Source organism: Coptis chinensis, chromosome 1 (assembly GCF_015680905.1).
Source record: "Coptis chinensis isolate HL-2020 chromosome 1, ASM1568090v1, whole genome shotgun sequence".
Classification (NCBI taxonomy): Eukaryota; Viridiplantae; Streptophyta; class Magnoliopsida; order Ranunculales; family Ranunculaceae; genus Coptis; species Coptis chinensis.
This window is the reverse complement of record NC_141456.1, coordinates 31,410,645-31,428,249: the sequence shown is the minus strand read 5'-3', so window position 1 is coordinate 31,428,249 and position 17,605 is coordinate 31,410,645. Positions and strand designations below refer to the sequence as shown.

The window sequence follows — 17,605 nt, the reverse complement described above, 5'->3', positions numbered from 1 at the left end:
TGACAGGTTTAGTGTTGAAGAAGATTGGTTGCTGCTCGTGGTTTGCGTTAGCGTTGCATCTCAGGATATGTTTTGTTTTCCCTTGAGGTGATATAGATTTTCAGTCTAGACAATAGTTTTTGCATTTTCATTTGTAAATTTTTGTAATGAAGAGGACTTTTGTTTAAGTTAAAAATTTTATTGGTTTTTAATTATCCGCATATTTAAACTATTTATGGGTTTTTGGAAGTGGAGAGTGCGTCACACCTCGGAGATCGAAGAGTCGGGAACAAATAATGTTTTTTCCGAATTCTGTCGAAATTCGGGGTGTGACAGATGGCGTTTAGATATATATCATTCCTTACACTGGCATACCTCTCAACTTGGTTAAGGTCTAAGCTTTGATTTTCAATCTCCTCTTCAGCTAGAATATTACAAGAATTGCTCCTATTTCAGTAGTAATAGCATCAGAAGCATTTACTTCACTAACTCCAATAACTACAGCACTTGCCCCTATTTCAGCATTAACCCTGTGTAGGCCAGTTTCACTGATAGGCATACCAATATTTGGAGTTTGGACAGGTGTAACGTTTTGCCGTCTAACCCATTGATTGTTTGTTGGCCTTGAACATTCAGTCTCTCAGTGGTAGCTAAAGTATCAGCAGATGCACAACAATTTGACTCCTTATGACCACTTTTGCTACAGATGGAGCAAGTCGAGGGAATCCAAAGGTACTCCACTCCCACTTCAGCAATAATTCCCTTGCCTAAATCAAATCTTAAGCAATCAGGGTATTTAGCATTTGTCGTAACTTCAATACAGACTCGAGCAAAATCAAGTCGTTGTTTCTTTTGGGTATCGCATCCCTTCAGATTGGCTTCCTAATACGACTAGCTATAAAACTGATGCCTTTCTTAGTCCACATTTGCTTCGACATATTCCATAATTTTACCCAGATGGGTAGGGTGGACATGTTTTTTCTATGTGTTTCAAGCTTTTCAGTCCAAGGGCATACTATGAACACCCTACCAGCAATGAATAATGGTCCCATATCCAGCACCCTCTGTCTATCTTCTTCTTCACGAAACTTAAAAAATAACACATCTTTATCTGTGGAAATCTCATAATCCGCTTTAATCTTCCATGTATTTTCCAATATTTTCTTTACCACAGGGAAAGGTAATATTTTCTCAACAAAAAACCCCACTAAGCTGATAATGTTGATAATGTTGAAAGCGTCGAAGCCAATCTTTACATGTTGAATGCTGATAATGTTGAAAGCTGATAATGCAGATAATGTCGGAGCCAATGCTGATAATGTTGAAAGCGTCAAAAATGGTAGTGGAGGCGTTGAAATGAATGAAGGCAACAAAGACATGTTAAATAGCATATGACTTTGTATTGGCATGGAATTCGATTCTCCAGAAGAAGCCTATGATTTTTATAATTATTTTGCAAGGAGGACAGGATTCAGCGTTATAAAATACGCTACATGTAAATCTCAGCATAACAATGAAATCATAGCTCAGTCATACTAATGTTCTCTCCAAGGTTGTTGCAACGCTACTAGATCAAAACCGATTTAGCAGAGGCAGAGAAAAAGATTTGATACAAGAATTGGGTGCAAGGCTGTCATGTCGATAAGAAGAAACGAAAAGAAAAACTGGGTTGTCACTCGAGTTATTGAGGAGCATAATCACAACCTTGCAACTCTAAGCAAACGGCAGAAGCTTCGGTCTTTGAGAAAGGTACCAAAAGAACAATAACAAATGTTGGGGAACATGCAATTAGCTACGTTATATGGGTGTTGAAGCTAAAGGAATTCATAATATTGGCTACACTGAAAGAGATGCTAGAAACGTTCTTGGTAAGGTTCGAAGACATGAGCTTCGACTTGGAGATGCGGAAGCTGTCCTTGAATTTTTTGAGCATCAACAAATGGACAACCCATCATTTTTCTACTCAATCCAAATGGATCCGGAAGGCCAAACCAAGAATTTCTTTTGGACTGATGCACGGTCAAAGATGGATTATCACTATTTTGGAGATGTTGTTTGCTTTGATCCTACTTATGGGACAAACCGATATAGTATGCCTTTCATCCCAATTGTAGATGTCAACCATCATTACCAAACAACAATCTTCGGTGGTGCATTGCTTTATAATGAATGTATAGTCTTTTGAATTGGTCATCAAGGCATGGATGATGACAATGAATGGTAAGCAGCCAAAAGTGATTCAAACAGATCAAGAATTTGCAATTGGGGGAGCTATTGAGAAAGTGTTACCTGGTACGCGCCATCGTTTTTGTCTGTGGAATATTACAAAAAATGCAATCGAGAATATACGTCACGTGATTAACTCAAATCCAGGTTTTTGGGATGATTTTGTTAAATATTTGTATGGGTATGAGACTATCGAAACGTTTGAGCTTGGTTGGAATGGGATGATTGGAAGGTACCAGCTAGGAGAAAATAAGTGGTTAGCAAACCTATTTGAAAAGCAAAAGAAATGGGCTTCAGTTTAAATGCGTGATATATTTTGTGCATCTATGTACACAACCCAACGGAGTGAAAGTATTAATGAGTACTTTGATGGCTACTTGAAGAGATCTTTGCCTTTGATAATATTTATGAACAGTTTGAAATGGCTGTAGTATGCAGGAGAGATGCTGAAAATGATGAAGACTATAAAAGCAATTATACCAATCGTGCTTTGAAATTTTCTATGGTAATTGAGAAGGAAGCTGTTAAAGTTTACACAAAAGAAATTTTTGGAAGGTTTCAACAACAACTCCAATAAGGTTTTTCTTATCGCCAAAGAAAGATTGAGAATTGAAAACCGGTACAAAGTCCACGTTTCATGTGTGGAGGGATGGTCTTGATCATAAATTTCGAACCATGACATATGATTCTTGTGATAATACTGTCACATGCAGTTGTTTGTTGTTTGAATTTGTTAGATACTTGTGCAGGCACATTATGAAGATATTTGTAGTTGTGGATGTTTTGAAGATTCCAGAAAAATACGTGCTTAAAAGATGGACAAAGAATGTGAAGTTTGGATCAGTGACAACCAAAGATGGAGAAGAAATGGTAGATGATTGTCATGCGTCTGTTACAGTAAGGTTTAGCCAACTCTGTCGTGAAGCCGTTAATATAGCAGCTAAAGGTGTCTCATTAGTCAAAGCATTCAAGGTTGCAATGAAGGGTTTCTATAATCTTTTAAAGGAAGTTGAAACAACATTCAAAAATGTGAAAATCAGCCCCATGAAGCAAATTGGAAATGCACCAAGTGAAAAGTTGAGCCAAACGAAGTCTGGAATACGTATGTGCAAAGTGAAACCATTGAAAAATCCACCCATTATGAAGCATAAGGGGTGACCAGGAAGGCAAAAATCATGGGCCGATAATAATGGCAAGAAACAAACAAGAACTAATCCTGGTCAAGCTAAGGATGTTAAGAAACTTGCCAGATGAAAAAGATATTACGAGAAGGCTGGTTTAGTTAGGAGTACATTTCCTAACTAACCGGATTCAATCAATAAAGCTGAGACTTGAACTCGGTTCTATTGGGTGAGAGCCGATTATCCTAATGAACTAGACAAATTGATTACATTTTTTTACTTCTTCACGTAAAAATTGTTCATGACTTATCTCATTCCTATAAATCCCTTTACTGAATTAAATACACACATCTTAATATTCCATTATACACACACACACACACACACACACATTTATATATATATAGTCTCTCTGTTTTTCCTTCGCTTGACTTTTAACTTACATTACATGTTCATGTTATATCAAAACAGTACTGGCAGCCTATGGTTACAGTTACAATTGCAAAGTGTGAAAACAATTGTCGAAATAGCAGAACAAGTTATAGTTGCAAAGAATATATATTGCAAATAAATTGTCGCAAGTCCATACTGCAATACATGCTTTCTCTCAAATAGACATATCCACGTCCGTTAATGGATATGTTCGTGGACAGCTTATATAGTGTCTTGCATAGCTGATACAGTGTCGTAAAAAACACTACTTATATGTACGACACCATATAAATATGTGGTAAACACTATATATATATATATATATATATATATATATATATATATATATATATATATATATATATATATATATATATATATATATATATATATATATATTACGTTTTTTATTGTCAGATCTGTTAGACGTGAAATTATTTATTTTTACTATGCCACCTACCCATGAGGTGCGTTTTGGTTGTTGCAAGAAACATTTCTTGTGAACACACTTTGTAGTGGAGAATCTAAAGCTTAAATGACGACAAAGATTTTTCACTCAGAAGTGCTAGACCATGACAAATTGCGCTTGTGGAATCAAGTACTATTTTCATTCGATAAATGGCTAGATAAAAGATAATTCAAGTGAAATTGTGTAATGCTATATTGGACCCTATAGAGAACTCTGCTCAATGTTCTTCTCATACATAATTTTGTGCTATGATTATCTAAGAGCTTCAAAGAGATAAATTTTGGTTTGTATGATTAAATTAAATATGTATACTTGTCGTTTAAAAGTATCTTAGCAAGAGAGATGCAGGTAAAGCATCATCTTACTTTTTTTTATCTCGAAGAGGAAGTTAATGCCTTGCGAGAAAATAGAAAAAAATATCTCTTTGTTATAAATGATGCAAAACACTTGTCTGAAATCTGAATATACAAAATGGCTAGTGTTGTCCACAGCATTGCACCAGTTACTCCGTTTTAACACTGTGCATTGGAATGAGTTCGTCATTGACAAAGAGTGCCAAGGTTCTTTAGGTCTTCATCCTTGGCATACCAATTAGGTATCAGCCTTGATGCATTGGAATGAGTTCTGGACGGTTTCTTGTGCAGCTTTAATAGCTTGGTGATTCATTCCTAAACGGGAACAGAAGCGCCTCTGCAGATCAAGGAGGTTGGGATTAGTAAGATAAATATGGAAGAAAACCACATATTAAGGAAGCTTAGCTTGTACCCTTTACGGCGCGAGGCTTATGTTCTTGCTGACAAGCAATGAACATACAAGCAGCCAAAAATGCATCTCGATTTCTTCCCCTCGTAGACTTATGGTCTACTACTTTCTTATATATCTTATTCGCCTGATCCTGCACAAAGCCAATAACAATAATAGATGTAAATAAACACAACATTATCATTCAACAAAAAATTGAACAACTACATGAACTAGGGTTTAGGGTTTACAATTGCAAACAAATATTTCATTATTCGATAAGATAGGGTACTCGGTATATTTTTGTATAATGGTTTTTGTGATTGTTTTCGACGACAAACATCAGTACATTGTCGTTTTTCATTAACAGATTGTCGTTTACTATGTATGTATTTGATGTCAATATTCAGAACTACTAAACGCAATCCAACAACGGACTAGTGCAAAACCGTAATGTGCTCATGTACAAATGCCTAAAATTGGGATAATGGTAATGGTGTTAGAACTTAGAACACACAGAAATTTTTGTAGCGGTGATGGAAAACCAACTGCGGTAGATAACAATGTCTATGTCTATCTATCACTCAAAATGTCGTCACTGCAACACTACCATGCTCTTGATCAATTGATTAAAATTGACTTTATCTTCCATTCTCTTATTAGTCTTTTCATATAAGTAACTACGTCAAGTTGAATAAGGTATAGAAATGGAGTGGGCATAATAAACTTATAACCACTCAATATACTTCAGTCTACGTATTGTGTTGATACAGAATAGCAATATGGTAAAAGCAAGCAATTAATTCTAAAATTTGAAAACGGGTTCACAACTAGCTCTTCCTATTAACTTAATCTACACAAATTTCTCAAAACCCCACTAAAGAACAAGTTTCATTCTTCAAACATGACCAAAACTTAACCACCTGATTAGATACAAAAACACCATACTGAGAATATATAAGCTTAACTTTAAGAATAATCATAAAATTGAGAATACATAAGATTCATTCTTCAAACCCAAATCACATACTCAATAACACCAGGCCATGTTTGGTTCAGCTCAAAAATAGCGATTCATTTCATATGAACAATGAAATTACAATCCAAGTAATTAAGCTGTTAGTTACAAAAAATGAAAATGCTTGCCATCTTATAGTTAATTTGAACATGTATTTCCTGCTCTACTATCTACTACAATCTCAAGGCACACCACCACACAAAAACTGAGAAGAGTTCATAGACAATTACCTAACAAAGCACCTCAAACGAAGAACCAATTAGTCAAACACAATGGAGCAACAACAACACAAAGGGGATTTAAAGACGGTAACATTATGGGGAATTTTGACTTAACCCCCCAAAGTTTGGTAGCGTTTTGACTAAACCCCTCATTTGTAAAATCATTTGAGTTTGCCCCCCACTCCGTCAATTTTTTGTGTAATAGACGTTGGTATTTTAGCTATTGCCTATTTTACCCTTATGAAATAGACATTGCATTGCCCCCACATTAACATGTTAAACCCAACTTTGCGAAAACCCCCCAAAAGTTGCCATTATTTAATTCTTGAACTTTCTCTCTCGTATTTTATATACTGCCCATTTTGCCCTTATGAAATAGTCATTGGGTTTTATATTTTATTCCTTTCGTATAAATCTCATATCCTCCTCGACCCTTTAGTCTGAAATCAACACAAATCTCATCTCATTTTTATGGGCGGTGGCACTTGCGAGTTTAACAACACAAATCAACCATCTCAGGTTCTATTCTCACACTTAATTTTCTTCCTGACCTTCTTTTTCTTTTGCTTCTTCTTTCGTTGACTGTTTACTTAAACATTAGGGGGTTTATGCAAATAGCATATTGACGTTTGGGGGGTTTACACTAACTAATATTAAAACTCAAACTTAATTTGTTTTGTTCTGTTTTCAGATTGCAATCATCAAAAGCAATCAACTATGGGTCTTGTTTTCTTTGTGGGGATGCAGGGCACTGGAAGGTTGATTGTCGTTGGCTTGATTATCCCTATGTTTTAGGATGTCCAGATACTATGAGGGTTCGCTGGAGTGGGCAAGAACACACTAAAGGATTGAGATTCCTCCGATGTAATAATGCACCAAGATGCAACAGTTACAAATGGATAGATGTACTAACTAAAGCAAAAGGGAAGGCTGTGGAAGTGGAAAGGAATGAATTGAAGGACAAAGAGAAGTCTAAAGAGGAGGGGAAACTTAAGTTGCGTATTGATGGTGTTATTAAAATGAATATTGAAGGCAATGTGTCTGATGTAACTGAACTTGTGAGGAAATTAGCATTTTAATGTAATGGACATGTTCAAGTCTACATTTAATTTTGACATAGTGTTCAAGTCTACATTTAAGTCTGACATGTTAATATGATAAAAAATGCATAACAACAAACATGCCTTAAAATGATCAAAACACAGCACTTAAGTCATTGAAGTCTTACAACAAATCCATAACACAACACTTAAGCATACATAACACTTCTCTAACACTTAATAGAATAACAAATCAAGTACATTTTACATAGCACTTGACTCAGGTCTGACACAACAAATCAAGTAAATTTTACACACAAATCAAGTACATTTTACACACAAATCATTGAAGTCTTACAACAAATCATTAAAGTCTTACACATAGCACTTAAGTTAACCTTAGTCTTACAACAAATCCATAACACAACACTTACAAAACCCCATAAAAAATATAGCATTAATGTAATCAAGACTCTGCCTGTGAAGAAGCTTGAGAGGATGTTGTACCCTTCATAGACCTCTTTCTTGGAGGTGACATTGGTGGCATTGCATGTATGTTCAGGGCTGGCCTCAATGGAGCAACACTTTCTTGAGTTTGAATAGGTTCAGACTGGCTAGGTTGTGGACCTTGTGAACTTCCAAATAAAAGTTTAGATAGATGACCTTGATCAGAAACATTTCTCCCCCTCCTCCTACCCCTAGCACCTCCTCTGCCTCTTCCACCCCCATCCTCACTTGTAGTCCCCTCTTGGCTCCCATCTGTAGCATTTCTCCCCCTAACCCTACTCCTGCTTCTACCACCTCTATTTCCTCTCCCATTTGCAGGCAGTTGACTCCTATATTCACTTGCAGTCACTTGGCTCTCATCATCACTACTTGTACCCCTACCCCTACCCCTACCCCTACCTCTAACACCTCTGCCTCTACCTCTTGCTGGCAAATCACCTTCATCAACTTGACTCCCATATTCACTTGTAGGTAGTTGGCTCTCATCCTCACCACTTGTACCCCTACCCCTAACACCTCTACCTCTACCTCTTGCTAGCAAATCACCTTTAGCAACTTGACTCCCATCTTGTGCATTGATTGGTCTGAGAAGAAAGGGGTTTGGGAGTGGCCTTGTTCTTGGTCTCCCAGACCTTCCTCTTCCTTTATGAGATGCTCTAGCAGCAGTTGCAATGGCATTGGCTTTTACATTGGCATTATCTCCCACCTGACCTCCTTGACAATCTCTGGCATTATGCCCATAAACTTGGCACCTTGAACACCTTACTGCGTTAGATTCATCTGCACCTCTTCTTCTATTCACCCCTTGGCCGCCAGTTGTCTTTTGTCTGATTGGTGGATAGATATACTCTTCTTGAGTAGGCTGTTACAAACACACTACTATCAGATAACATATTATAACTATAACACCAAACATGAAATGGAGTGCAACTATACTTACAATAGGTCATTCATCTTCATGCAAGTAAGGTATAATGTGACCAGCACAAACTCTTTTGTAAGTTACTGCAGAGAAATAAGAGCTACAATACCTAAAACAACACAAATGGAGGTATAATGATTCACAGAAAGACAGAAATGATTCACATAAATGACTTACAGAAAGAAAAAGATAGAAATGACCCCTTCACAGACAGAAATGATTCACATAAATGATTTACAGAAAGACAGAAATTATTTACAAAAATGATTCACAGAAAGATAGGACATAAATGATTTTAAAAATGGGGGGTTTAGTCAAAACGCTACCAAACTTTGGGGGGTTAAGTCAAAATTCCCCTTAACAGAAAGACAGGACATAAATGATTCACAGAAAGACAGAAATGATTCACAGAAAGACAGACAGAAATGATTCATAGAAAAAGAAATTCAATGATTTGACTCAATCCATGGTTGCCTCTTTGGTTTAATGACAGCTACAACATGAAGGCAAAGAATGCCAGTGACTTGCCATTCATGATAATCACATGTGTGTCTTTTTAAGTCCACATTCCACCATTTTATAGTAAAGACATTAGTCACTAAAAATGTGTCTTCAATTGTTGAACCACTCACATTCAAATTTCCAATTTTGTTGCTAAGGTCAATAATAATATCCTTAACCCTTGGCACTAAATCATTATCATTCCATGGCTCATATTTCTCTTTCCTGTCATATAATAACTCCATTTGCAAGATCATCACTTGTGAAATCATTTTGCAATGGGTTTGTCCATAGCCATTAATATATGACTATTCCATGTTTCTGAAAAGTTGTTAGACAAATGATCAGACTTACACACTTCATCAAAGTATGATCTTGCCCACAACCTTGGGTCTTCACCCATCAGATAGTCTTTTGCTCCACTGTCAAGCTTTGCCAGCTCATCCATCAGTTTTGCAAACTCTGACTCTGAATATGTTTTGGCTGCACTCCAGGCTTCAAGCTCAACTCCTCTGTACTTAGTTTTCATGTTCTTGACCATGTGTCTGAAACGATACCTCTGGTTACAATCAGGAAAAACAGTTGCAACTGCAGAACACAATCCTTTCTACCTGTTAGAGATAATAGTTAACTTCTGAGGGTGCTTATTTAAGTGTGGTGCTATCTTCTCTAGAAAATCAGTCCATGTCTCTGTATTTTCAGCAATACACAAATAAAAAGCAACATGGAACAATCTATTGTTACCATCCAATGCAATAATAGATAGGCAGACACATCCATGCTTCCCCTTCAAGAAACAACCATCAAGTCCTATCATAGGCCTACAGCCTTGCATAAAACCATCTAGACTAGCCTTGAATGCAATACACACAATCATAAAACAATGGAAATTTTCATGTCTAGAGTGTTTTGCAACACTTCCTGGGTTAGCTTGCAAAAGATGCCTACACAACTCAGGTAATTTTGCATAAGAAGTATCATAACAACCATGGATCTTCTCCATTGCCATATTCTTTGCATGCCAAGCTTGCCAATACTTAATCCTAACCTGATACTTATCCATCATTTCCACCATAACATTATTAGGTGTGTATACCCTATGATAAAGCCCCATTTCTTTCTCAAGACTGGTTGCTATCCAGCCTGCATTTGCCATTGGATTCTTGTTTTCCCTATCAGACTCAAATGTATGTGTGTTTACCAACTTCCTACACTTCATTGTATGTTTATTTGGTAACACCCTCACATAAATCATCCAGGGACAGCCATCAGCCTTGCATTTCCATTCAATCTTATTACTATCATTTCTTGTGTATTCAGCAACAAACTTATTATTAATAACATAAAGTCTGACATAATCCCTACACTCATACCTATCCTTCCAGCACTGCCCAACCTCCAACTTCAAAGATTGTGGAACCCCAACCACTCCTTCATCAGTTGGTATGTTGTATGTTCTCTCCAAGACCTCTACCAACATCCCTTTCATCTACAACATTATCATTTTCTCTCAAGTTTTCTTCAATCAACTGTTCTTCTTCACTATCACTCTCTACTACATCAGATATGTATTCTTCATATGATGAGAACTCACTATGGTAAGCCTCTTCTGCATCAATTTGATCCACATTTAATCTACCCCCTTCTGTATGTGCTCTACCAGTTTGTGTTTCATCTACATATAAAATTATGAAATTAAAACCAATGTAATTAGACACTTTAACAGAAAAAGATCACATATGAAATTAAAACCAATCTATTAATATACCATTATCAGTGGCCACATTAGCAGTACCAGCAGCATGGTCATCCACTCCAAAGTTGAGAAAATCCAAGTTGAAGTAGTCATCAACAACTTCATCTAATGAATAAGGGGTAATGAAATATGTAAGAAGAAGAAATGAAAAATAAGCTAAGAAGTAAGCCCAATAAATGAAGACGTACCTGTAACTTGAGAAGAAGAGGCTTGGGAAGTATAGTTTGCCTTACTTTTCTTTTGACTATGTTTAGAGCTGCTTTGGGACTTAGAGCTTTCTGGTCTTCCTTCAGTAGACCAACTAGGTTGGATTTTCACCCCACCCAAATGGTCATCTCCAAGTGATTCACCACTTAAAGTCTGGGGCTGAGACCCACTACCATCAATATTGTATTCTAAAAAATTTCTACCCTTACATGAACCACTTGTCAAGTCCACAATCCTATTAACTTTTTCCACAGTTGGCAACTCATCGAGATCAAATTCAATCCCCTTTTTGCATGGTTTTCCTCCTACAATTACAACATCATCATCACTTACTTCTTCCTCATCGTCACTTACTTCTTCCTCATCATCACTACTACTCGACAGTTCATCAACCTCACTAATTTTCACATACAAATTAGTATATCCACTTCTATCGGCTTTTGCATGAACCCACATATACTTCAAATCATCATCAGAAACTAGCTGTCTTAGATTTTCTCGTTTATTCCAAGTAATCTCAGTCAACATGTTTTGTGATCCATTCAACTAATTCTGTCATGTTTGCCTTCTCGCCATCAACTAACTCTGTATTTAGTTTATGCCCACCCATATACACATTACGCCTAACACCATCCCTAGTAGCTTCTCTCCATTCACTATTAATATGCAATCTAAGAACTCGATACCTTAAAGCAGCCATTTTCTCTGAAACTACAACATACAATAAAATGAGAATTTTCCTTACAAGTAATCAATCCAACCAAAAATATAAAGGGTAGAATCACACATGAGAGAGAGAGAGAGAAAGAGACAAAACAAAAATGTAATCTTTTTAAACAAAACTAAATGAAATGTAGATAAACGAGACTTACCAACAATTACTAAATTAAAGTACTCCACATACAGAGATCGAGAGAGATAATCGAGAGAGATAATCGAGAGAGAGAGTGAAAGAATTAGATTAATACAATATTTGGGTGGTTTTTCCAAATGGGTATTACGTTTTAATATGGCGGGAAACCCAACATAAGGGCAAAATGACCAATATGTAAAATATGAGAGAGAGAGTGCAAGAATTAAATAATGACAATTTTTGGGGGGGTTTTGCAAAACTGGGTTTAACGTGTTAATGTGGGGGGTGGCAATGCAACGTCTATTTCATAAGGATAAATGATCAATAACTAAAATATCAACCTCTGTTACACATAAAATTGACGGAGTGGGGAACAAACTCAAATGATTTTAAAAATGGGGGGTTTAGTCAAACCGCTACCAAACTTTGGAGAATTAAGTCAAAATTCTCCTAAAATTATTAAAATTTGGAGAGAGATTTAAGAGAAAAAAGGGCGAGAAAAGCTCTTAATGGAGGGAGACAAAAAGAGAGACTTTCACTGTTCATTGGCTTTTTTTTTTTTTTTTGGTTTTTGGTTTTTGGTTTATTTTGTTTTTAATTTGGAAAAGAGAAAAAAGAGTGAGCCGAAAGCAGGCCGAATGATGTTTTTCTCCAAACTAAACCTAAAATAAATAGATCGATTTTTATTATAAGTGGCCTGATTTGAAAGATTCAACAAAGTTGTATTTGGAAAACCAAAATAAATAGACTCTCTACCACCAAATTAGATGGCGTCAAAGTTGAAATCAGTAGTTATTTTGAATGAAAATAAAAAAATAACTCAACTAGCCAAAACGGGTAAAATTAAAGATGCAATCAAAATATTCGAAAACATGTCAACCCGTAACACAGTATCATGGAACTCAATCATTTCAGCATGTGCTAAAAACAATCAAATTAACCATGCACGAACACTGTTTGATGAAATGCCAACAAGAAACTTGGTTTCTTGGAACACTATGATTGCTGGCTACTTACACAATGATCAAATTTCTGAAGCGGTTAAACTATTTGGTGTAATGCCGAGGAGAGATACTTTTACTTGGACTTTGGTGATAACTTGTTATACAAGAAATGGGGAGATGGGGAAAGCGAGGGACTGTTTTGAGAGGATGGAAAATAAGACGAATTCAGCTTGTTGGAATGCTATGATTGCTGGGTATGGGAAGAATGGAGAGGTTTTTAAGGCGAGAAAATTGTTTGATCAAATGCCTGTTAGGAATTTGGTTTCGTGGAATTCGATGCTTGCGGGGTATACGCAAAATGGAGAGATGGGTATGGGGTTAAAGTTTTTTGAAGAGATGGGGGAGAGAGATATTGTTTCTTGGAATTTAATGCTGCATGGGTTTATTGAAGTAGGTGATATGGATTCTGCGTTGGAGTTTTTTAGGAGAATTCCCAATCCTAATGTTGTTTCTTGGGTTACTATGTTGAGTGGTTATGCAAGAAATGGCGAGATACTCCAAGCTAGGAGGTTATTTGACCGGATGCCTGAGAGGAATGTGGTGGCTTGGAATGCGATGATTGCGGGGCATTGTCAGAACTCTCAAATTGATGAAGCTTTGCAGCTGTTTAAAGAGATGCTGGGTAGGAATGCTGCGTCATGGACTGCGATGATAAATGGGTATGTTCGTATTGGGAAGCTTGATGAAGCAAGGAACTTACTGAATCAGATGCCTTACAAGAATGTTGCAGCTCAAACCGCATTGATATCTGGGTATGTACAGAATAAGAGGATGGACGAAGCTCGTATGATTTTCGATCAGATAAAAGCCCGAGATATTGTGTCTTGGAACACCATGATTGCAGGTTATGCTCAATGTGGAAACATGGAGGAAGCAGTAAAGTTATTTAAACAAACACCGAAAAAGAATTTAGTTTCATGGAATACTATGATTTCTGGTTATGCTCAGCAAGGGCAAATGGACATAGTAGTTAGAATCTTCGAGGAGATGGAACAGAAGAACTTAGTTACCTGGAATTCTCTAATTTCAGGTTTCACTCAAAATGGGTTTAACACAGAGGCACTGGAGCATTTTGTGCTGATGGCAAAAGAAGGTAAAAGACCCGATCAGTCATCTTTTGCTTCCGGTCTCAGTGCTTGTGCCAACCTTGCAGCTCTGCAGATAGGCAAACAAATTCACAATCTTGCTGCAAAGATTGGTTATGGAAATGACTTGTTTGTTGGAAATGCCTTGATCACTATGTACTCAAAGTGCGGAAGAGTTACTAGTGCTGAGCAAGTGTTTAACGACATTGATGTTAATGACATCATTTCTTGGAACGCTCTAATTGCTGGGTATGCATTGAATGGAAATGGAAAAGAAGCAGTTCAACTCTTCCACGAGATGAAGATTAAGGGATTGCATCCTGATCAGGTGACCTTTGTTGCGGTTTTGTCTGCATGTACCCATTCAGGGTTAATCGATCAAGGTTTGATACTGTTCAAGTCCATGACAGAAGAGCACTCCATTGAACTTCTCGCGGAACACTATGCTTGTGTAGTTGACTTGCTTGGTCGGGCAGGGAGGCTAGAGGAAGCCTATCAACTGTTAATAGGAATGCCAATCAAAGCAAATGCAGGTATATGGGGTGCATTGCTTGGGGCATGCAGGATGCACCGGAACTTAGAGCTAGGAAAAATTGCCGCTGATAAGCTTTGCGAATTTGAGCCTCATAAGACTTCAAATTATGTGCTCTTGTCCAATATCCATGCCGAGGCAGGTGAATGGCATGAGGTGGAGAGGGTGCGGATATTGATGAAAGAGAAGGGAGGTGTGAAGCAATCTGGCCTTAGCTGGATTGAAGTTGACAATCAGGTCTATTCGTTCTTATCTGATAATTTAACACAACTGAGGACAACAGAAGTCAGTGAGGCACTGAAGTATTTAACAGGTCATATGAGAAACAAAATTTATATGCCTGACCTCCAAATGTCAGTCCTTGAGTGTGGATAACAGGATAAGTGGTAAGATGCACGCTGGAAAATATCTCCGACATTTCTACCCTCAGGCATATGCATAGATTTGCAGATGCTTGGAGGAACAAGTACAACTCTAAGGGAAGACCTTGCGAAGAATCCATCATTCTCACTGTAAATCACGAAATATGCACAAGTGAGTTGTTTTGGCAACAAATGGCTGAAATGTTGTTGGATCTTTGTATATGTACATCTGGAGCAGTCCACGATCCTTCTGCAGAATGCCCCACTCCAGCTGAGATGCTAAAATCAGGTGCTAGACATTGCAGGCTTAAAAGATGTCGACTATATGCAGTTATGGTGATTTTAGATCGTGAAGTCTGATCTGTAGTTCTAAGTGTTCCATAGACAACGAGATATTACAGCTCCCTGCAGAATCATGGTAATTCTATGTCAGGGATATTATGTTACTAAGAATCTACTCATTGTTTAGGGAATCCCAAGAGCAGTGTCTTGAAAAAGGGTATTGCTTCTTTAGTAAGCGACACAATCAGCGGCAAAGCTAGATTGAGAACAATGTGGTTGGAGGCATAGGCTCTAACTTGGTTTTGGAGGTGAGCTTAGGGGCTAGGTGATATGACTAGGCACCCCTAGGCTATAGGCACTTGGGGTGAGCCCAGAGAATGGGCAGCGCGCCTTTGACTGCATACATTCACAGAGAAGGTGGAGGCCGGAAGAAGTCATCGGTGGATTCTATCAAAACAGCGTTTTTCTTCCATGAAATGTTTGTTGAACAGAGAAAATGACATTTATTTAGTATTTAACAAAATCATTTTAAGTTTAACATTAGGGATGTCACTTGCGGAGATTTGATCCATAATCTGAACCGTTAAAATAATTATTGGTGTTTTTCTTTTCTCAAAATTTTTTAGATGCGGACGGCCACATTAAAGCAAATGTTGAAGGAGTACTTGTAGATAAAAATTGGGTTGGGTTGGCTGGGGTTGGGAACTTGGGGTAGGAGGGGGATGGGATGGGCCTCATTGCACTAACTGGCTTATGGTTTCCACTTTCGAGGCACGAGCTTGGTTTCGGACTTTCGGCTTAACAAAAATAATTATGAACGAATTTGAATTTTCAGAGTCATTCCAGAACTCCTCTACTGTCATTCCTAAGTACTATTCGTAAATGTTAAAAAACAAACAACTTTCTAAATATGAACCGACTTGAACTCCAAGTTATATCTGAATTCCTATGTATCCAGTCCTAGTACTATTTAGAAAAGGTGACATAAATTTGTTATAAATATAGTGAATTCATAGTGAACTCCATCAAATTGTTTTGTATTTTGAAGATTTGTTTTTTCTCTATAGGAATTTTTTTGGGTTTCTGACGTATTTGCTGTTAGAGAGAAGAAGTGTTTTCATGGGGGAGTACATTGGACGTTTTCAGGGTAGGTTGTACAAGACTAGGAATCTTGGAGCTGGACGTGTGACAATGACACCTGTTGAAGAAAAACAGTTTATATTATTTGGCAAAACTGTCAGTGCTTATATAGACATTGAAGATGATGATCATCCAATAGATGGAGTAGGAATCCTGGGAATAAACCAACAGCCAGTAGCAGTCATAGAAAATATGCCTGCGGCGCGCATGACTAAGGTACTGACACAATCTGACTCTAATACTGGACAAGCTAGACTTATTTTGCCAAAAGAATACGTTGAGACTCATGTTTTACCATTCTTCAATGATGAGCAAAAGGCTAGTGTTGAGGCAGAAGGTGTAATAGTGACGATAAAGGATCTTGATAAATCTACTCAATACAAACTGACTTTCCAGAAGCGCAGCACCTCAACTAAGTCTTATATTTTGCAAAGAGGTTGGGTTGAGGAGTTTCTTAACAGAAGGAATTTGATAAAATATGATACAATACAAGTGTATTGGGATCAGGATAAATCTTGCTTTTGTTTCTCTGTTGTTGCCCGTGCTCCCCGAGATTGATTGAGTTGTTGGTTCAATGCGAGATGTAGTAGTAAAATAGTAGCTTGATTTATTTATGTACGTACCTATATATGAGTAGTATTATGGAAAAAATTCTGGAGAAAATTGTGATCTTGTAGTTAGTGATGATGAAAGTCAGAAATTCTTTCTTTTGTTGTTACTTAATACTGGGTAACAAAGTTGTCATCTTCGCTTTCTAGTATTTTTTTGGTGATAAACATTGTTACTGCTTGATTTAAATTGAGCGTGTAGCACAGATTTTGGTCAATATTAATACATAAAATTAAATAACAATAGCCTCTACCAATTTTTACGATCTACGTAGACTTCAAATCATCCAACAAATTTGCATGTTGAACTGATTTTGATAGTGGTGAGACAAAGTTGTTTAACTATTCACGCGTTGGGTTCAGAGTTCAGACGTGCAGTTATCACTACTTCAGGCAGAAATTGGGCTTTGGTCTAATCACAACAAATTATATCAACTCATTTAGGTGTCTTTGGTATCTAAAAGCTCAATTTTACTAAAAATAATGGGAGATATATATAGTCATTCTCTAAAAAAAAATAGTTACTTAATTTAAGTACGTGGTAAAACTTCACAACCCCAATATTTTGTGGATATAATATACATAATCACTATAAAATC

At 37.1% G+C, this 17,605-nt stretch overlaps 1 protein-coding gene and 1 pseudogene across 1 annotated transcript; both read left to right on the top strand.

Annotated features, from left to right (window-relative positions):
• The first annotated feature begins 1,880 nt into the window (after positions 1-1,880).
• LOC147523456 (protein FAR1-RELATED SEQUENCE 5-like) lies at positions 1,881-7,286 on the top strand (annotated as a pseudogene).
• A 5,444-nt stretch (positions 7,287-12,730) lies between these two features.
• On the top strand, positions 12,731-15,796 carry LOC147523455 (uncharacterized). The gene has a single exon (XM_086598675.1). The coding sequence runs from the start codon at positions 12,761-12,763 to the stop codon at positions 14,987-14,989; it is 2,229 nt and encodes a 742-aa protein (XP_086454801.1). The 5' UTR covers positions 12,731-12,760; the 3' UTR covers positions 14,990-15,796.
• Positions 15,797-17,605: the final 1,809 nt, after the last annotated feature.